This window comes from Orbilia oligospora, assembly GCF_000225545.1.
Source record: "Orbilia oligospora ATCC 24927 unplaced genomic scaffold scaffold00215, whole genome shotgun sequence".
NCBI lineage: Eukaryota > Fungi > Ascomycota > Orbiliomycetes > Orbiliales > Orbiliaceae > Orbilia > Orbilia oligospora.
In genome coordinates, this window is record NW_011645772.1 from 2,731,510 (window position 1) to 2,750,539 (window position 19,030).

At 45.8% G+C, this 19,030-nt stretch overlaps 4 protein-coding genes across 4 annotated transcripts; 2 read left to right on the forward strand and 2 right to left on the reverse strand.

Annotated features, from left to right (window-relative positions):
• Positions 1-5,617: 5,617 nt before the first annotated feature.
• On the reverse strand, positions 5,618-6,043 carry AOL_s00215g808 (uncharacterized protein; the record flags this gene model as incomplete). Its single annotated transcript, XM_011130010.1, has 1 exon — positions 5,618-6,043. The coding sequence occupies one exon, from the start codon at positions 6,041-6,043 to the stop codon at positions 5,618-5,620; it is 426 nt and encodes a 141-aa protein (XP_011128312.1).
• A 2,968-nt stretch (positions 6,044-9,011) lies between these two features.
• Positions 9,012-10,983, forward strand: AOL_s00215g809 (uncharacterized protein; the record flags this gene model as incomplete). Its single annotated transcript, XM_011130011.1, has 7 exons — positions 9,012-9,133; positions 9,217-9,394; positions 9,477-9,560; positions 9,715-9,843; positions 10,055-10,111; positions 10,344-10,546; positions 10,722-10,983. 7 exons carry the CDS (start codon positions 9,012-9,014, stop codon positions 10,981-10,983), a joined length of 1,035 nt encoding a protein of 344 aa, XP_011128313.1.
• A 1,426-nt stretch (positions 10,984-12,409) lies between these two features.
• Positions 12,410-15,493, reverse strand: AOL_s00215g810 (uncharacterized protein; the record flags this gene model as incomplete). Its single annotated transcript, XM_011130012.1, has 3 exons — positions 12,410-14,680; positions 14,740-15,386; positions 15,460-15,493. The coding sequence occupies 3 exons, from the start codon at positions 15,491-15,493 to the stop codon at positions 12,410-12,412; spliced, it is 2,952 nt and encodes a 983-aa protein (XP_011128314.1).
• A 148-nt stretch (positions 15,494-15,641) lies between these two features.
• Positions 15,642-15,991, forward strand: AOL_s00215g811 (uncharacterized protein; the record flags this gene model as incomplete). The annotated part of the gene is made up of 2 exons (XM_011130013.1): positions 15,642-15,851; positions 15,881-15,991. 2 exons carry the CDS (start codon positions 15,642-15,644, stop codon positions 15,989-15,991), a joined length of 321 nt encoding a protein of 106 aa, XP_011128315.1.
• Positions 15,992-19,030: the final 3,039 nt, after the last annotated feature.

The following is a 19,030-nucleotide window of genomic DNA, read 5'->3' on the forward strand; positions in this document are numbered from 1 at the left end:
GGGCGCGAATGCGAATGAGACAGACTAAGCGACGGCCATCACACGATCCGGTGCCTTCTGGGCTAAGGACCGGGGCCATGCACTATGCAGACCATATATCTAGTGTTAACTAGCTAAGTCCAATTAGCTCCAAAAACTGCGGAGCGAGCTTATACGTCAGACGACAAAGTTCTACCTAAACGCCGTCGAAAAGCTCTTTTCTACACCCGAAGCCAAGCTCATGTTCGTCATCGGGCATTGCGGCGTGCAGCTTTCAATCGCCAAATATATCCTCGTATCTGATATTAGCCCCGCCGTCCAAACGTAACATACGCCGAACTCCGTCAATACAGGAGGGCCCATTTCTAATCCACCCAAACATTACGCCTGATGCGAGCTATTTCAGCTAACGCCGGACGCCGCCTAGCTGACTCCTATACAGAATGTCTCAATTTATCAATATTTTGTCTCAGAATTCAAGTAGCAGGTACCTAGCTCGCCAAGTTCCGAATGGCGTTTATGTAACTCTACTATGGTGCATTGTGATACATTCGTTCTCGCACTGCATTTTCAAGTATATTTTTTGACTCGGATTGTCCGACCTGCCAGGGACCTGATTCAAAAAATTCTTTTTTTAAACAAAAAATCGTTTTCAACTTTCCGAGACTTTATGGACATCGACTAATTCATTTGTTGTTTTTCAAGGTATACCACGGTAATCTGCGCGAAATCGTGCAGGAACCAACATTTTCCACGTGCAACTTGCTGTTTGTTTTCAGAGAGGAAAACAGACATCTCTGTTCCTGAAAAATTGACGTTCCGAAGACATGGAAGAGGCAAACGCATTAATTCAGCGGGATGCCGATAACCTTATTTTACGCTAGGAGACCCCGGACAGGATTTGGGTTTAATATCGAATTTTAAATAAAGTCCCACATATGGCGATAGCAATTGCTCAATTCCATTCTATAATTATACTCTCCAGTTAGCTAATTAGTGGCTTTCGATTTTTTTTCACACTCCTGATATCAGACCACCCGAGATCTGGCTGTGAGATTCTTTCTCCTTTGTCAAGCGGAGCCGGTGCAGTACCCGATCAGCACGGGCAATTTAATGCTTGGATACTCCGAAAACCAAGGTTTTTCATCTTTGTCCGTAACCGGCCTGGAAGAGGCAGTCACCAAGAGAAACCAATGAAGTTGTTCATAGCGAGCGGGAAACGAGCCGACGATCGTTACCATTGGTCTGGCTGCCGCGGCCTTAAGGAATAAGTATTTGACACTGATGTAGCCTGAGCTGTATGTCCCTCATTCAGTTCAGCTTGACAACGGGGGTCGCCAAGCTCCGAATTGCGAATTTGCTTCTTACAGGAGATTTCTCGTTCAATTGGTCGGGAACGTGTTTTCCGATGGTGTGTGGTTTAGTTAGGGGTTCGCTATGACTGTTGAAATCTGGCGATATCTAAAGGAGTAAAATTTTTCGTGGGCGGTGTACAAATAGATTTCCCTAATGAATGCAAGCCAAAGAAAAACAAGGAAAAAAAGATCGATCTGGGAAGCAGATTTCTTAATACGCCGCACTATTGCATTTTCCCTTTGGCGAGGTACGCCTCCAAAGTAAGAAATTTTGCATGGGCTACCAACTAGAATTTTTTTCTTTGGCTTGCAGCGAGCTAAGAGGCTAACTGAATGCGCGATATGCAGATGCGCCACGCAGTTTCAGCCCCCAAGCCATTTTTCTTTGTTCAAGACTGACACGAGCTCAAGGACTGGAGAGATAGCCGTCGGGTTTGTCCCATATGAGCGAAATCTAGTGGCATGGCAGATGTATAATGTGGGCCGATATGCGTCTACACAGTACCGACAGGTCCCTTATGCAATCTTGTAATTATGTACCATCAGCTCGAAATTAGTAGTTGACGAGGTCAAACGGGTCCACTCGCAATTGTGTTGGCCTGTTGCATCTCTTCATTGACAATTCACTGCCACTGCCAAATCCAGCTAGATAAACAAGGGGTGACCCGAGCTTTAGCTAAGAGCTAATGCAATTTAGAATATCTTATACTAAGAATAGGATTGAGGGTTTGGTTGATAAAATATGTTAGTAGCTACGTTAAACTAGCCACTCGGGATGGTCGGCTGCTTGAATTTCCAGTGAATGTGATCTGATATTATAAATGTGTATACCAATATATACATACTCCTTAATTTTTCATTCAAAGTTACGCGTGATTTTGCTAGTGCTATTATACTGCAGGCACCGATCTAGTGCAGCTTTTAGATCGTGGCTAAGCTATAAAATTGCGAAGCCTAGTACAAAATCGTTTTCCTCAAGCCACGCCACACTTGCGCGCTATTCTAAGGTTACAACATAATTGATATTATTGCTAGGCTAAAAGAGCCGAGCTGAACTATAGAATATTTGAATTGTAGACTAAATTAACTTTATCAAGCCACATCAATTGGTTAAGTAGCTAGAAGATATGTTCACCATTTTGTATACGTTGCACGATTCTCTAGGCTAGTGACCCAGGAAGTCAAGATCGGACTTTTGATTTTAATTTAATTTTCGCCTTCTACATTTCGGCGCTGTACCTCCCAGTATCTGTACTTCGTATAATTCGTATATTCTAAACTATAGTGTTTTGCTCTTTTATACAAGGAGTAGTTATCTACATTATATTAAAGAACCTCCCCTCATTTGTCTGGGAACCAGCACCTCACCCGCTAAGATGTTGTACATGTTCAGGAATCCAAGCCTAAGTAGAATAGCACATGATCATATGAAAAACTTTGGGCACTCAGCTAGCTTCAATTGGATATAATACACATACACACTGCAGTACTGAGTTATAATTTTACCCACGTCCAATCGTACCGTTTGCAAAGGCAGTTGCATGCAATTATCCCACACGAGAGCCACTTATGGGCAATTCTATACAATAGCCGCAGTGCGCAGTCAAGATATCCGAGTGCGAGCCCGCACCGGAGAGAATATTGTAATTATAATCTGCAGTGCAGTGAACCTTTGGGGTAAATGCACAAGCCTGTTTAGAGTGGCCAATTTAGCTACTCTCTAGGACGGATAGTGATAGACATCCTTCGAAGTGATTGGAATGACAGACGATACATGCCCAATATTCCGCCACCGCACACAGGGTCGGGTTCGGGTTAGTTCAGGCTTGCAGCTGCATTCGAAATAATACAATGAGTGGCACGACGTTTACAATCACTGTTGCAATTTGCCCATCAACACATCATGCATACAACATAAACGCTTTTTAGTACCCCCGTCGGAAGGATTAAGCCCTCGGCTGTTCTATCCTTCGCGCATTCAACCCTTGATTCATTTAGTTAATGAATACTTTGACGGCCTTCGTTCTATTAATTGGGTGAAAGCATTCCGCCTTGCCACAATCGCCGTCGGAGCTGATTCGGTTTCCCCTAATAGCTAATCTCGCCCTCTCGAGCTCTCTATCACGGGAGCAGTACCTATCATGCATGCATGCATATATCTCGAGTTCATCATAAGGGTACCGTAGTCGGTGTTGCCCAAAATACCCACTTAATTGGCTCATCGGTCACCAGGCCCAGTTTCTATAATCTAGGGTGGCAGATAACAAAGCTGCGGTTCGTTTCTCTAGCTCTGGCCTATTGTTCCATGCCTCTTGACTTTGGGTCTATCCTCGAGTTCCTTTACCAGTTCTCTCGCTGGTTTCCTTCAAGCCCTTTCATTCCCTGTGTTCTTTTTTCAAAGCCGTTTAATATATGATCCCGAAGGTTGGCCTCGGGTTTCCCTCGAATCGGAATTAGTTGACTTGCAGCTAGCTGCCTTCTCAGGTTAGGCCATCAACAACAACAATAGCTGGAGAAGTTCGTGGTACTTGGCAGCTGGCACTAGAATTTTTGTAGCTTTCCGATTGCGATTTCCAGCAGGATTACCGCGATTGCGACTGGTGGAGCACTCTCGCTTATCCTCCAGCTCCACGTTTCAAACAGCGACATAGTCACTTTTAATATCTGCTCATGGCCTGTTTCACAAGGATACTAAATAATACGACCACATATCGGCTAGTTAATCTCATTACGGCTACTCACTACTCCGCTCTGGCGACTATACTCTTTAACGATATCGTTGTTACGAAACCAGTCCTAGTAATGCCTAATAGACATCCCAAGCGCTGTCATGTTCAGCTCAAAATGTATGGTTCTATATATTTCCCGCGGCGTTCACACTAATGCAAGATTACTCAACACCTCTGATTGGATATAAATTCTGTCTTTCGGTTCTGGGCGATAAGAGATAAAGTCTCCAATGGTAGGAAGAAGCGATAGAGTTGCAAGTCGACCAAAAACGCCTCCGGAATGTTAGCGACTCTCGACCACTCGAGGTTCAGAGTGGCTGTATCGGTGTGCATAGTATCGCAGTCTAACCTCCTATGAACAGCTCTGAGCTGGCTTGTGGAACGATGTGACAGTGGGTCCGCTGTTGCATCCTTGGACGGGTCAGCCGCAGCGGGTGATTGGGTTGATTCTAGTCCCACCCTAAGCTTTTTTCCCTCGGTGTGGGGCGCTGCACTAGACCTCGGTGCCAGCTCGTTTCCACTTACTTGACTTGACCAGTATCTAGAATGGAGCCTCATTTAGTAATTGAAAGCCTTGTTTAGGGCGGCTTGCATTGTCTGGCTTGCAGTATTTATGACTCTTCTGGGAGGGGTCGAGATGTATTTTTAGGTTTCCTTCCAAAACATTTTGTAAAATACCTTTCGGAGGCCCTCCCGACATCTTCCCTAAGATATCCTCCCAAGCCATCTTCGGAAATGTCGGCACATCTAGATGTCTTAGAGATTGTCTTAGAATTGATTACCTTGAAGGTTATTCGGTTCCAGAGCTTCAGCTGTGAATCAAATTTGCTACCGTTCTGATGACGAGATATCCCGATTCCGCTACGAAAGAAATTGAATATTGGGGGCTAATAAATATACCAAGATGTCGAGATCGAGATGCCATGCAATAATCTTGCCTGTGTTCGTCGCGTTGCCCTCCGGGTTCCACTTTGGCGGAGCTGAATTCGAGATGAATACGGTGCATATACAAGTGGGAATCTGCAAGGCTGGATCTGTACATCCCAAAGTCTGTTACATTAATTAATCCGCCGTACATGCATCTAATCGACCATTTCATGATCCCGTTGACTGACAACGAAGAAGCCAATCAATACACGACAATATGATAGACCAGACACGACATTGCAATGCAATGAAGTGAGCTCATTAAAGGTAATTTTATATCCGTGTGGACATTCTCGTATTATTATATAGTTTATTTACCTAGCACCTGGCCTTGTCGATATTTTGCCCGGGCCATATTTGGAAATATATTAACATGCGCAGGATAACAATGGTAGGTGTAAAATTCGAATATTTGCTAGATATATATATGTATGTATGTATGTATGTACGTCTGACATCCTATGTGTATTAGCCTCCCTGAATTCATGAAGCCTTCAACCGCTTCGATCTGTGCCATTATAATTTAGTTAATATGTTTAACATCGAATAATAATATCAGTAGAACAGGCCTCCCTTTGTGGCGTCTAGCTGGGAACGAGACCAAGTAGATCCAATCTTTCCTCCGCATTAATTAACTATTTTCTCGCTTGGGCCATCTGTCTTGACCAGACAAATACTCTCAACCCATCTTGCAAGTTTTACGCATCCAACATCCACAATCCTCCAAAAGATATCACTAACCCAAAACACTGTCGCAAAAACCAAGACCCCGCCTCCCAATACTCCACCAATATATCCCGCTGTTGTCGTCCGACCAGTATACTCCCAGATCTTAATTACACTCCAATACCCAAGGCTTCGACACACTGGCCCGTGCACTAGATATAAAGCGTAGGAGATTTTGCCGAGATATTGGGCAAATCCGGTCGTGAATGGTCTCTGTAGACCTTTTGGGGTTGATGAAGATAGTGCGAAGACAATGATTATAGCAGCGATGGCTGGCCAAAACCTCGCTTTCTCAGACACAGTTTTCGGTGTGTAGTATGTAATCATCCTATATCCTGGAGTTTTTCCGGGTTCGTGCGCCGGCTGAGATGCAAGATATAGCCCGAGAAGTAAAATAGGAAATAACATATAACTGTTTCCTTTTATTTTCTTTTCCGAGCGAATGATTGTGAGTTCAGCAAGCACTGATCCAGAAAGAAACAAGCATACATCCCATCTACCGAGATAGAAAAGGCATGTGAAGGCTATAATGCTCAAAGTCGTCAATCGGACCCAAGATTTTACTTTCGAAAGGCCTAGTAAGGATAGAAAGACAACCATGCTGCAGCGAAACTCCACCGGTATGGTCCATAAATGCGGATCATATGTGATAAAGTACTCTTTCCAGATAAAGGGATTTGACATTCTAGCCCATGCCCAGAATGCATCTTTCATCTGTCGAGAGAACCCCGTGAGGATTGGCGGGTCCTGCTCTCGCCAACCTAGAATTTCTTTCTTGTGCCTGGCATGCTTCCATGCCCATGTAAACGCGCCGCATTGAATTAAAGCCGCGATGCTAAGAACACTAACTAATGTCGGAAGAAAAAGTCGGATTGCACGTCGAAATGTGGAAGATGATAAAGTAGAAAGGAGCGAAGAGTATTCCCGGCGCCGGATTAGTGTTATTGACTTATAAGACAGAACATAACCAGAAATTACGAAAAAGATCGATACCATAGAAGCACCACACATGTAAAGACGAATTATGGGTAGCTGGAGCGGATTCATGTCGGTTGGTCTATACCCGAAGCCAGCCTCGAGAGTCGGGAAATACCCATATACAAAATGGTATATAAATACGAGAAAGGCAGCAGTACCTCTAAGGCCATCAAGGTATGCCGTAGAAGAGAGCATGTGTGCTCGACTAGCGCGTGATAAACTAGTCTGATTTGCAGGGAGGATAGGCGTAGAGGGAGTAGTGGGCTGAAGGAACGAAGGAACTGAGAAATGAATGCATGTTCGGAGTGTGTGTCTCGCAACCGTTGGGGCAATTGACAAAACATTCGACGCAGATAATAGAGGCTTGCTCTCGGATGTAGTCGTTGAGGCTATAGAAAGAGTGGAGTGCGACCGGTTATGACTATGGTCTGCGGACACCGAGCGTGGCGTCGAGGGCCTAGCGAATGTTAAAAGTGTTGACTGGAGCCACTTTGTGGCATCGTGGAGCAGCATCATAAGTTTCATAAACGAGTGGAAGTTGACAAGGGTCACCAGCTGCTATTTCTATTGCTTCGTCGTGCGACCGCAAGCCCTAGCTTAGATGCTGTCGGAAAGGCTTAAATTTGGCGAAAACAGCGTCGCGGAAAACTTTTAGAAAATCGAGCTCGAGGTGGTCTCGTAGCTCGAGGCAGGAAATATAAAGAAATGAAGAGAAACAGGGTTTGAAATTGGGAAGAATGAAGGTAACATCGGGGAGTAGTATTATTAGTAGTCTCCTGAGAGACATTCCATTTTCACACAAATCGGCAGAATGATTTTGCCTGTGATCTGAGAAGCTGAAACGGAGATAGTGTGAAAACGCTTGCAGAAGAAAACCAACCGGGGAAAGACGGGGCTCGATTGTCTGATCTTTTCCATTACATACAATTAGACAAGGGTGAGCCAATTTAATACATCGACAGTTTCTCATGTAAGTAGTATGTAGCGAACGTATATGCCGTATGAACGTTCGAACTCTAGAAGATATTAATAAATGTCGCATGAAATCTGACTCGGTTCAAAGCATCGCCAATGATAAAATCCAGAACCCCTATAATCGATACTTTGAGCAAGCACAAACACAGTGATACTAGATTTAATACCCACCAGTCAAATGCTGGTACCTGCCAAGCGGTCATGGCAAGATCTCGAGGGCGAAAGAATGCTTGATTCCTGATTCTGACCTTTTTTTGGCAAACCAAGGCCCGGGGGTCGGATAGACTTTCGCTTTTTAATTCACCCGAACGAACGATGAAATTTGTATTTCCAGCCAAGCTTGCGAACTATGTGTCCCCGGAGTATTTTCTTTATTTTTCGCCCGAAAGAAAGATAGCAGTTTTGATGAATCTATACAAATTTGAAAAATATCAAATCGCGGAAACATTGCGATGTTGATGACAAAGGGCCTATATTTAGTCATTATAACTAATAGGATGTGCATGCACTGTGAAATTTCGAGAAAGAGAGGCTCAAATGGGAAACCCCCCGCTGAATCCTCCGTTAGAACTTGACTTCCGCCCCTCCTCTGCTGAGTAAACCCAAATTTCGATATGCTTATTCATGGGCAAGGAAAACTCTCGTGGAAAACACATGCATGGCATATGGGTAGCCATGGAAGACAGCAGGAGAAATTAGTGCAAACTAATTATGGCTGCACAGATTGCAACACCAACGCAATGTCGACCTCGCCATAAAGCGGGGTTTGATGTCTTCCATGCGGACTCACGGAACTAATGGCATTAATGGGGGATTGTGACATAATTCCGACGCTCCGGGATTAGATTGTTTCTTGCAGAATTAAGCAGCTGAAAAGGCCCTCCAGCGATACTGCTTACAGTTCAAAAACATACTACCTTGGGATATCAAGCTAGCTTAACGTTATACTTTAGTCCTCGAGCGGTGCATGTGCATATGCAAATGCAAAATCCCCAACATCACAGAAAACACCTATAGCAAAACTCGAACTCGCGGACCACGGGAAACTCCAGAGCTTACGAGATTGTTTCGAATTTTATAAATTTATAGCCTTCTCCAAGTTAGTTCCAATACCACAAAATCTTCTTCGCTATCACTCCCACTACTATCTGGTGGTTATAATCAATCAACCACCTCACGCAAGCTTTCCAAAATCACTAGACCCCGCCTAAACCAAAGCCACAGTACGTACGCTTGATTTTCGCGAAAACTTTTCGACGAATTTCTATGTCAAACTAGTCCCCTTTATTGGTTTCAAAATGGGTTAAGACTTATGGAATCCTTAATTCTAGACAATACCAAAATGAAAGGAGTCAAAGTCAACGAGGTTAACGGTGAATATCAAGTAACCGACGATCTCGAAAAGCCTGCCCCAGACTCTAACCAACTTCTCGTCAAGCCGATTTTTGGTGCAGTCAACCCAGTGTAAGTATACATACCTGAGTTTATGCGCATATATACATACGTATACAGTCTAACCCATATCTTACAAAAAAATCCTTGAACAGCGATGAGTTGATGAGAAACTCTGGAATTCTCGTTACCAGTTGGCCATGGACACCATGTTGTGATGTGGCAGGTATTGTCGTCGAAGTGGGTAGCGAAGCCACAAAGTTCAAAGTTGGAGATCAGGTTTTTGGCTGTCAAGGAGTAGGATTCCCAGGCTCCGGAGGGGCTGCAGAATACGTAAGCACATCATGCAATGCTGTACCCCCCAGTTATAATAGCTGACGAAGACTTTTTTTTGCCACCGGGTCTGTATCTGCAGTGCCTTTTCAGAGATGATATAGCCCTTAAAAAGTCAGATCACATCTCCCTTGCAGAAGCTGCTACAATGGGAGTTGGCAGTCAGGTTAGTGTTCTCCAACTTAGCTCCAAGATGCATTCATGTACACTCAAGGTGTATCCCAATCCTTGACACTCTTTCCAACTCGCATGATCATATGAGCCCTTTATCCCGTCTTTGCATGCCCTAACTAAAGACACCCTTGCCGAAAATCCTATAGACAGCAGCTCTTGGCCTGTGGAGCGGCCTAAATATCGCTCTCCCAGACCCACAAAACTTACCAGCTATCTCTGACGAATGGGTATTGGTTCTTGGAGGCGGAGGAAGCGTTGGAGGTTATGCCGTGCAAGTAAGCAGCCTATCTGATCCTTGTTTGCTGATTTACGAGATTCGTATCCCATACCAAAGGATGCAGTACATGGTTTTGTTGTATCAACGTTCCGTTTGGCCATCGAATGATTTTTTTGATTTTCTTTTGAAAATCTGTGCTTATCCCATTATTATCTTGCGAATATTAAATGCATACGAAATAAAACTGATATATAACTCGATCCTTTTAGCTCTCCAAATTGTCTGGCTACAGGGTTGTCGCTAGTGTATCAGCTAGGTCCGTCGGCGTAAGTAATTCCTAACCTACTCCTCGAGTTCCTTACAAATCCCCGCATCCCTTTACACTCCATATGGCCATGCACACAGCTTGGAACCCCCCACTATAGACCCTAAAATTGCCGCCTCTTACAGTAGACCTCAACTACCCAGCCTAATGCAGCCATGCACATAATTATTTGGCTTATGGGATAAATTGCGATCCCTTAGTACCCGTGCTAACTACTCTTTCCACAAATACAGGCAGCCTTCACTCATGGTGCTGATGAGACTGTCGACTACAAAACGCCTGTTGATGAACAGATTGCCAAAATAAAGAAAATCACTAAAGGGAAGCTTCACCGAATCATCGACACCACCGCCTACAACGCAAATTTTGTCAAGAAGGTTCTCGAAGAGATCAAGGACGATGCCGGAGAAAAATACTTCGCCTCTGTCAATGACTGGTAAGTGACCTCATCCATAGGAGTTATCCTCTAAAAAAAAAGCTTCAAATTTGTACCGACTTCCCCCCAACAAACTATACCCCCCTAGTCCGACTCTTATCCTTTGTCCTCTGTTGCACATAGAGCTCCACCAGACTATTGTCCTCTATTTTATTATCTTGCTAACTCATACTAGGGAAGATTTTGGCCCTCTCCCTGGCGGTGCTAAATTTTATCCCATCTCTCTCGGACCCCTCGCTCGCCCTGAATCGAAAGAACTCAACGAAATCCTCTTCAAGTATATCGATGTTCTTCAAGCATTCGTCGATGTTGGTAAAGTTAAACCGGGCGAATATAGCCTCGTAGGTGGAACCGGTTTCGAAAGCTTCATTGAAGCCGTCAAAGTCCAGAGCGGCGGGTCGGCAAAGAAGGTTGTAGCCAAACTCCAAGAGGAGTAGGGTATCTCGTTGTGTCAAGTAGGCATCAACGATGTGAAGCGCAAAGGAAATCGTCGATTTTATTACTTATTGCGTGTTTGATACTAACATTCTATGACGCATCTACACTCTCTTCGTTAATGATGAACCATTAACCGACGTTGCTTGTATATCTATGTCGAAGCGTAAAATGTTCAACACATTGTACGTGTGTGTTATTTTTGTATGCTGGCCATTGAATTGAGGCCAGCTCGAGACCTGTCACTAGATATAAGTCAAATATCTAACGATAACACTTACTATATGAGGGATCATAAGAGAAATTAGAACTTCAGTAGATCTCTGGCTTCATTATTTCGAGTAGTAGGCTACAAGTATGTATTTATACCGCTGAAATCACCCTTGTGTGGACACATGAATACAGGCTCTTCTATTCATATTTCGATTCCAGCCTCGAGGCCTTTTAATCCCGCAGGGCTAAACAATTAACTTATACTTGTAAGTATAGCCTATTACAACATTGTTCCCGCCTATGGCCGTCCCAGGCTGTACCGTTGGGAGAAAACTTACGTCATCAGCTTCTGATGGCTATGCATACAGACTCACATACATGATCAACCCAACCTATAGGTCTAGCGATACAGTGTCAGCGTTTTCATATCCAAACGGTTGAACCAGGCATTCTAGGCTAATATGCACGGTAGCCTGGCTAACTTTAGGTGTGCCATTTCACTTGGAAATCTACAAATTCTTGTTCAGGAGCGAGCGACCAATAGGCCTATGCCTCCAGAAACTTCTCTGCATGTAGTGGTAATATATATATATACTATGCATGGCGTTAGCGGCAGAATACTAAACCTAAAAAAAGTACTGGTTCACATTGATATTCAAGTGATCACCTCCTAGGTTAGCAGGTTAGCGGGTCAACAAGAGAATACTAATATAATGCCTTGGATGAATGTGAACCACCAATTTATTTATCCTTACAGTCCTTATTATATTTAATATCTACAGAACCATATATATGTGCACAACCCCCAAGTCCGTTTTTATATACATCTAAAATCATGAAGACTGATGCGAAAAAACTCAAGGGTATCAAGAACGGAGAAGAGCAGTAAAAAAAAGTTCTCGTTACGGTGAAGACATGAGTAGAAGAACTAATGCATGAAAGTAAACTCCTTAGAGAAACCATATGTGTACATTCATCTACCCCGGGGGAAAAAGGAGGGGATTTAAAAAAAAAAGGGGGGGGGGACCTAATATACATGCATGTGTCATTAGGGGGCGTACATAAGCAGGAGCAGGACTATAAGCATAGAAGAAAGGAACGAAAGAATTATAACATTAAAGAAAGACTCCGTGGACTCCAGCTGATAAACAGAAAGACTCCGGGGTACCACTTCTAATGCTTTATCGGCCTCCACTACTAGGTCCGAATGAATCCCTATTCAACATTCGTCGCCATAGTTTCAGCTAGGCCCTGTATAGCGGGAGAAGCAAGTGGCTGAGGTGGTGTAGGAGCAACAGATGGGGACTGAGATATAGTAGAGGATGCTTGTGGCTGAGGAGCACTAGGGGCAGGCAAAGATGGAAGTAGTAAAGGGGTATGGCCATTCGAATTAGGGATATTCGAAGATGGCAGTTTAGAGGGTATAGAAACGGCCGAAGGTGATGAATGAGAAGCAACAGCAACGGCCGACGAAGCTACTTGAGTTGTTGTGGTAGCTTGCGATGCCGAAGGCTGGAGGGCTGTGACCGCGGTCGGCTTCTGAGTCGCAAGTGCTTGTCGAGGTGATTGCTGCTGAGGAACAGCAGAAACAGATGGAGTCTTCAGAGGGGTAACAGGGGGTGTTTGTTTAGGAACCGCCGCTGTCAATGACGGCGGAGCGGTTGCAACCGGAGTTGATGGAGGGCGTTGGACATGGGACGCTGTCTGAATTTGAGTGGCAACGGGTTGCTGTGGGGAAGCAGAGGCTGCAGCTCGTTGTGGTTGAGATTGCGCCTGTGCCTGTATTTGGGATTGTGATAGTTGGGGTGCGCGTGTAGCTTGTTGGTGCTGATTTGCCGCTGTGGAGGAGGTGGTGTGATACTGAGCAGCCTGTGACTGAACCTGTTGTCGTGGGGTAGCCTGAGTGTTGTGATAATGGTTTGCAGGCTCCGTCTTTGGAGTAACAGTAGAATGTGATTGTGATGGTGGTGAACCTTGAGACATCGCCCAACGTTGTGGGTGGTGAGCTGTTGGGACAGGCGTAGGCTGCGGCCGTGGGGGCTGTAACATAGGTTGTGAATGGTGACCATGTGCTCGGAGAGCAGAATGGCCTTCACCGTTGGTGGCGCCGCCGGCAAGAACATTAAGAGCGTCAACAGTTGCTCTATTCTGAATTGCCTCTTCTTCTTGCTGTTTCCTCTTCTCATTCTTCGCAACTTGTCCCGGTGCTCTCGTCTTCAACTCACCAGTAACAAACTGTAGATAGTATGGTACATCCATTCCACTTTTTAAGAAGAATAGCTTCAGGTTACGTGCTTTATCCTTCAATTGAACCTGATTGCGATCTTTTAGCGCCTCGCTAACAGTTCCCCCAGCTCCAAACATAGCAAGAATTTGAGACCAATGCGGCCCCTTGACATAGTCTAGACCGACCATCAACGCATGTTCTTCCTCGGTGCTCCATGGACGACGTTGAGACGGAAGCCCCGCTCGGCGCGCATTAGGGGATTGGCGAGCAGTGGCCGCTAATCTCGCTTGTTCGTATAGGATATGTGTGGGGGTGCTTTGTTCTGGATGGGGTGTCACGGCTTGTGAAGTGCCAACAGATAGGGCCGGGTTGGGAGAGTTGCCAGAGAGAGAAGTTTGGCTAATACCCGGAGCAGCCACATGCGCCGAGTACGCTGCGTGCATACTTGGACGCCCCACGGAACTATAGCCAGGATATACCGGTTGTGATCCAGGAGGGGGTGTGTACAGGGTTGAATGTTGACCATACAAAGAACCAGGTGTTTGCGTCTGGGCCTGGAACATGTGCTTGTTCGAGTCACCTTGCGCAGCTTCTAGTCGTTTTAATTTCCTCCGTGTAGTGGGGGCGAGGATCGAGTCTCGGTGCTTGGTAACATATTGAATCATCTCCCGCAGCCAATCTTGCCAAGGGTAAATCTCTCGAAGGACAGGGACATCTAGCGGTGCTCTTTCGAGTTGCTCACGGCGGTTCTTAACCCGACCAAGAAATTCGATCTCACTTGGAATGAGTTCCTTTGAGCCCCCCCTCCTATCAGTGAGCTTTCCGGCAATGTCATCTTCGAACAAATCATCTAATAATTGTTCCTTAGTCTTTTCTCCAGTATCTATAGCAGATATATAGGCCTGGGTTTTCAATCCAAGGAATAGTCCACCTTGGTTCTTCAGGAGGCGTCCACCTTCAGGGACAAACGTAGATAAGAAGTATCGGTTGAGATGGAAGAATCCGACCTCCGTAGATCCAAAGAGAGAAGTAACAAATGTTGCAAGATTGACCTGCCGTATCATGTTCCTGTGCTCCGCGACCTGGAACCGAAGTTCGTCAGTTGACAAGAACGCCTCGGAGCTATAAAGCCGTTTTGTCTGAAAAAATAAAGCTTTCAGAGTTGCATATGCCTGGCCTTGATCAGTCTCCGGTTGGGTGACTGTAATTAAGGTATCCTGAAATTGGCCCTGTAGTAGTGTGCTAAGCAGCTGAGATGACTGCGTCAGAGTTAGCAGGCAAGCTCGCAGGTTGTGTATGGCAGGCACAGCTAGCTTACCAGATTATCAAGGATAGGCAGGGACTGGATTCTGAGATGTTGGCTGGGGTCTAGAAGTTGACCATTGGAAAAGGCACTCGAAAAGGAGTACCCCAGGGCGCCAGGGAGAGAGTCATCAGCCGACTCCCTCTCATAGTCATCGTCACTATCTGAAATGTACTCAGACCGGGAAGCTGACTCCTCGATTAGAGGTCGGGTTGTTTCCTGTGCAGTGGTTTGTGGCCCGCTAGATGCCTCCTTCATACGAGACTGGGACAGAGTAGATGGTGGAAGAAGCTGTTGTCTCTTCGGAGACGATCCAAGGGTATCTAAGGGTCCTTCGGCAGCCCTTTTAACGCCCGTCGTGGAGGATACATAAGTTGATGTCTGTACGATGGCTAATGGTGGGACAGAGGGCGTAACGGGCGCTGATGCCCGCGGGGCAGGCACAGAAGCAGCAATTGGAGTGGCCGGTGCGCTGCTCACCCGTGAAGGCTCTACCTTCGAAGTTTGCTGTATGACCGACGGCTTCTGATAGACAACCGGAGCTGGCTTTTCTGGCGATTGAGTAGCAGCTCTCCTAGCTCTCTGGGATTCATCATGAGCCTTGTTGAAGGCAGCAATGGCACTTAGGTCACCGTGGTCCATGAGGTCATTGGAATGGCTGACTACAAGTTTCTCAACAGTCAGCAATTGGCATATACAGAGCCGTCATCGTAGCCATCGGTAGGAGAGACAAACCCGACAATGTTGATGTCGAAGCAGCCTCAATCATTGCAAAAGCGATGAAGGCGATAGCGGTCCTGAGACCCTAGAGCGATGTAAAAGTCGGATTATATGTGTATCTGCATCATGACAAAGAACATTTAGCTACATATCATAACAATGCTCTATCATATCAGATCATATCATATCATATCATCATGCCCCTCCATGGAATGGAAGAGGGACGAAGGACTCTTCTATCTCCATTGTCACCGTCGTCGTCATCGCCATCGTCCACCGTAGACGTCGGCGAAGACGACAACGATGCTAGAGGTTGGGATGAAGCTGACGACGACACCGACGGCACCAAGTCATTGACACCGACAGGATCGTCGCCATCTTCCCATGGCCATGGACCCGATGAAGAAGTTTGATGAGATAGGGAGCGACTCACTAGTGTTGCTGGAATAGGCGGTTGACGCGATGTTTGGATGTTGGCGATGGATCTTGCCCTCGATTCTTGCCCGAGCCCTACGCCCTGGAATTCTCGTTTAAGATTTTGCAGTGAAGAGAAAAATCAGGAAAAAGAAAGGAAGAGAGGAGAAAAAGCTGTGACTGCTGAAAGGTGGCCGAAGAGGGAAGTAATTGCTGATATTGCGTTGACAAACACGTTGATAGCACATGTCGGCCTCGTGGCTACAACACAACAACACCGAGGCAAACACTCAATTGTTCCTAACGACAACACGACACCCCATCGACCGAGTATCGACGTCACTATCCGCCTGCCCGAACAACCGTTTCTATTTCTTGCCCGCGTGAGCTCATATGCAGTAACTAGGTCAGAGGCCAGCTACACCAGCTACGGAGTACCGCGCTCAGGATGAGACTAACCCAACGTTGCATGTTCCAGTGTTCCAATTGCTATCCAATTCGTCTTCATCACAAGTCTTCCCCTCCACAGGCCGAGCTGCAGTGCAGTGACAGTGACGTCTGTTGTTGATATCTATTTTATTACCATACATATCTCAGGTCGCATCCAGCCTCTCCGCCCCACATACTATGACATACTGCCTTGCTCTTCCTCCCCAAATTCAGGATCCCTCTCTCCATAAGCAGGCATGTGTGAATGGTGTTTGCATCTCGGTTCTTAATCTTGTATATCCCTTTTAACGGGATCTCGATTTCAATACCTTTAAGCGATAACTTACCACACAATGACGTCTCGAAGACTGGAGATATCCACATAACGTAAAAAAACATCAAAACTGCCACCACCTCCTTGTCTCTAGCTGCAGACCTTGCTCAGATTATCAAAAATGACGATCCGGCTCAAAGGTCCGGCTCACGTTTAAACGCCAGTTCCGTCTCTGGGCATTCCCCCGCAAAAAGGCGTCTCTAAAGTGGTACGCTGGAGGTACTTGTGTCTCTGACCTGTAGACATCTTCGGGCACGGGGAGCTCTAATTCGGACACTGATCCTGATCTTGATCTTCGAATTCACTTCTGCCTTCAAGGCAATGACTTGGCATTACTGCCCGTGGCCGCCCGCGCCAGTTTAGAGTTCCTCCGTATCGAGGACATATTATTCCGGGAACCTAGCTTCGAGTCAAAACCATTGCAAGGCTCCTTCACTGTGAAATCGCCTTCCCTCTCTAATCCGAGACATCATCTACAGACGAGTAAAAACTTTGACTTCGTTTCTCCACATACCCGAGAAGGGCTATTACTGCAGACAAACAAAAAGAAGAACGCTAGAAGAAAAGAAACCCGGACTTGACCTCCGCCGGTCAATGTCCTTACGTTTCATGTTTAAAATTGCTAGCGGTATCGATTTGGAAAAACTTTGCCTCGCCTGAGTGATTTATGCAGCCTTCTCGCCTGTGAAATGTCACGATATCTCAAAACGAATCTTGAAAATTTTTTCATTATCGAGACCGGTACCGCTTATTTCATTTTGGTCAATTGTCTCCACCTCCACAAAATGTCTCCGGTGCTAGTGATTCCGTTTATTATAGATTCTGCAGACTAAATTATAGATTACTAACACCGTTTGCTGCATTATAATCGGATAAACTGTCCATCTGTCAAATTCAGTGTAGCACATGATTCCCCATACCCGCCGGCTAAATGGAAGCTAGCCGTTGCGTCCAACCGATCATTTTCGATGACTTCCTCCGCACATATATGCACAAAATGATTCGTAGGCTGAATTACAGTTGGCCCGTGAGCTTGTGCAGCTTTGAGAGCTTACGAACTGCATAATCTGAAGCTCTGTCGACGGAAGGCGCTCAATCATTTCCCCAAGTTTCTATTCTGCTTCCATAAACCTTGACCGTTTCTCGCCTCCACACTTTCTAAGTTTTGAGCTTGAGTAGATACAGCCACTGCATCCTGCGGGCACTTTTTACTGTTCTTCTCGATCAGTTGAAAAAGGCTGTAGCCGGGGTTCCATAGCTCTTGCATTGCATACTACCGTTTAGACCCTGAGCTTCTATAGCTAGCTGTAGACGCTTTTTCGCAATTATCCGCAATTGCAACCACTCATGTGCTCAGTTTACTTCTGCTCAAACCAGATAAGCTTCGAATTCTCGACCCTCGATTCCATATATGTTTTTTTATAACCCCATGTCCCCGGTGGCAAAGTTCTAGGTCTTTTGATTTCCCCAGATCACGAGTTCACTGCATTAATCCGAACCCCGGATCAACCGTCCGGAAAACACCAGCTTATGCCTGTACCAAATGCTATATCAGGGCCAATTAAGCAGTTTCGAAGCAAGCAAAATTCTTTTCACCCGGAATAACTTCAAACGTCTACACCCAATCACATGCAATAGATTAGTCGATATTGATAAATCCGGAGCAGGGGAAGATTTTCCGTTAATGCACTCTCCGGAGGTCAGACCTGGAGTCCCCGTGCGCAAAGAAGACTGAGGATCTTAGACCAGGTTCTCGTCACGAGGATGATGAAGCTCCATGTGTACATACCTTGCTCCATACTAGTTACTCCAGAGGTTCTCCAGTTTCCCTTCATGCGCCAAAACGGCGCTATCGGCTGAACTGGCGGTAATGCCCCAGCCATATTCACAAGCCATCCTCTCCGCACGCCTCACCATTAAAAGCCACCTGAACGGGTGCACACAAAAACGCCCCAGAAGTCGTGACCAGCCAGTCGGCTCGTGAGCCACCATTTTGCGTCAAAGCAAAGAGGCGGCACTAACGTATCTTGAAACCGGAAACCCCAACTCTTGAATTCCGGGTGGAGACGAAGCATTTCAAATGCCACCTCAAAACTCAGACCCGATAGGGAACGCTGCCACGGATCTCTCAGCTTCGGAGGGCTCAGACGCGAAAAAACTTCACACAAGGACCCACTTTCTATTGTTGACACCAGGCTTTCCCTTCTATCAAATGTTCCATACGTTGCAGGCGAAATTGCAGACAATCTCTCGGAAACCCATGGTCCCAGCAGTTTGGTGACTGCGCACAGACGACTGACTGTTGACAAGTCGGGGATCCGGGAGAGCTAAAACCGCCATCACACACTTGAAATGAACGCGTTTTCATGTTGAAAGGTTCCCCGAAACACCAAGAAAAGCCGTTTTGAT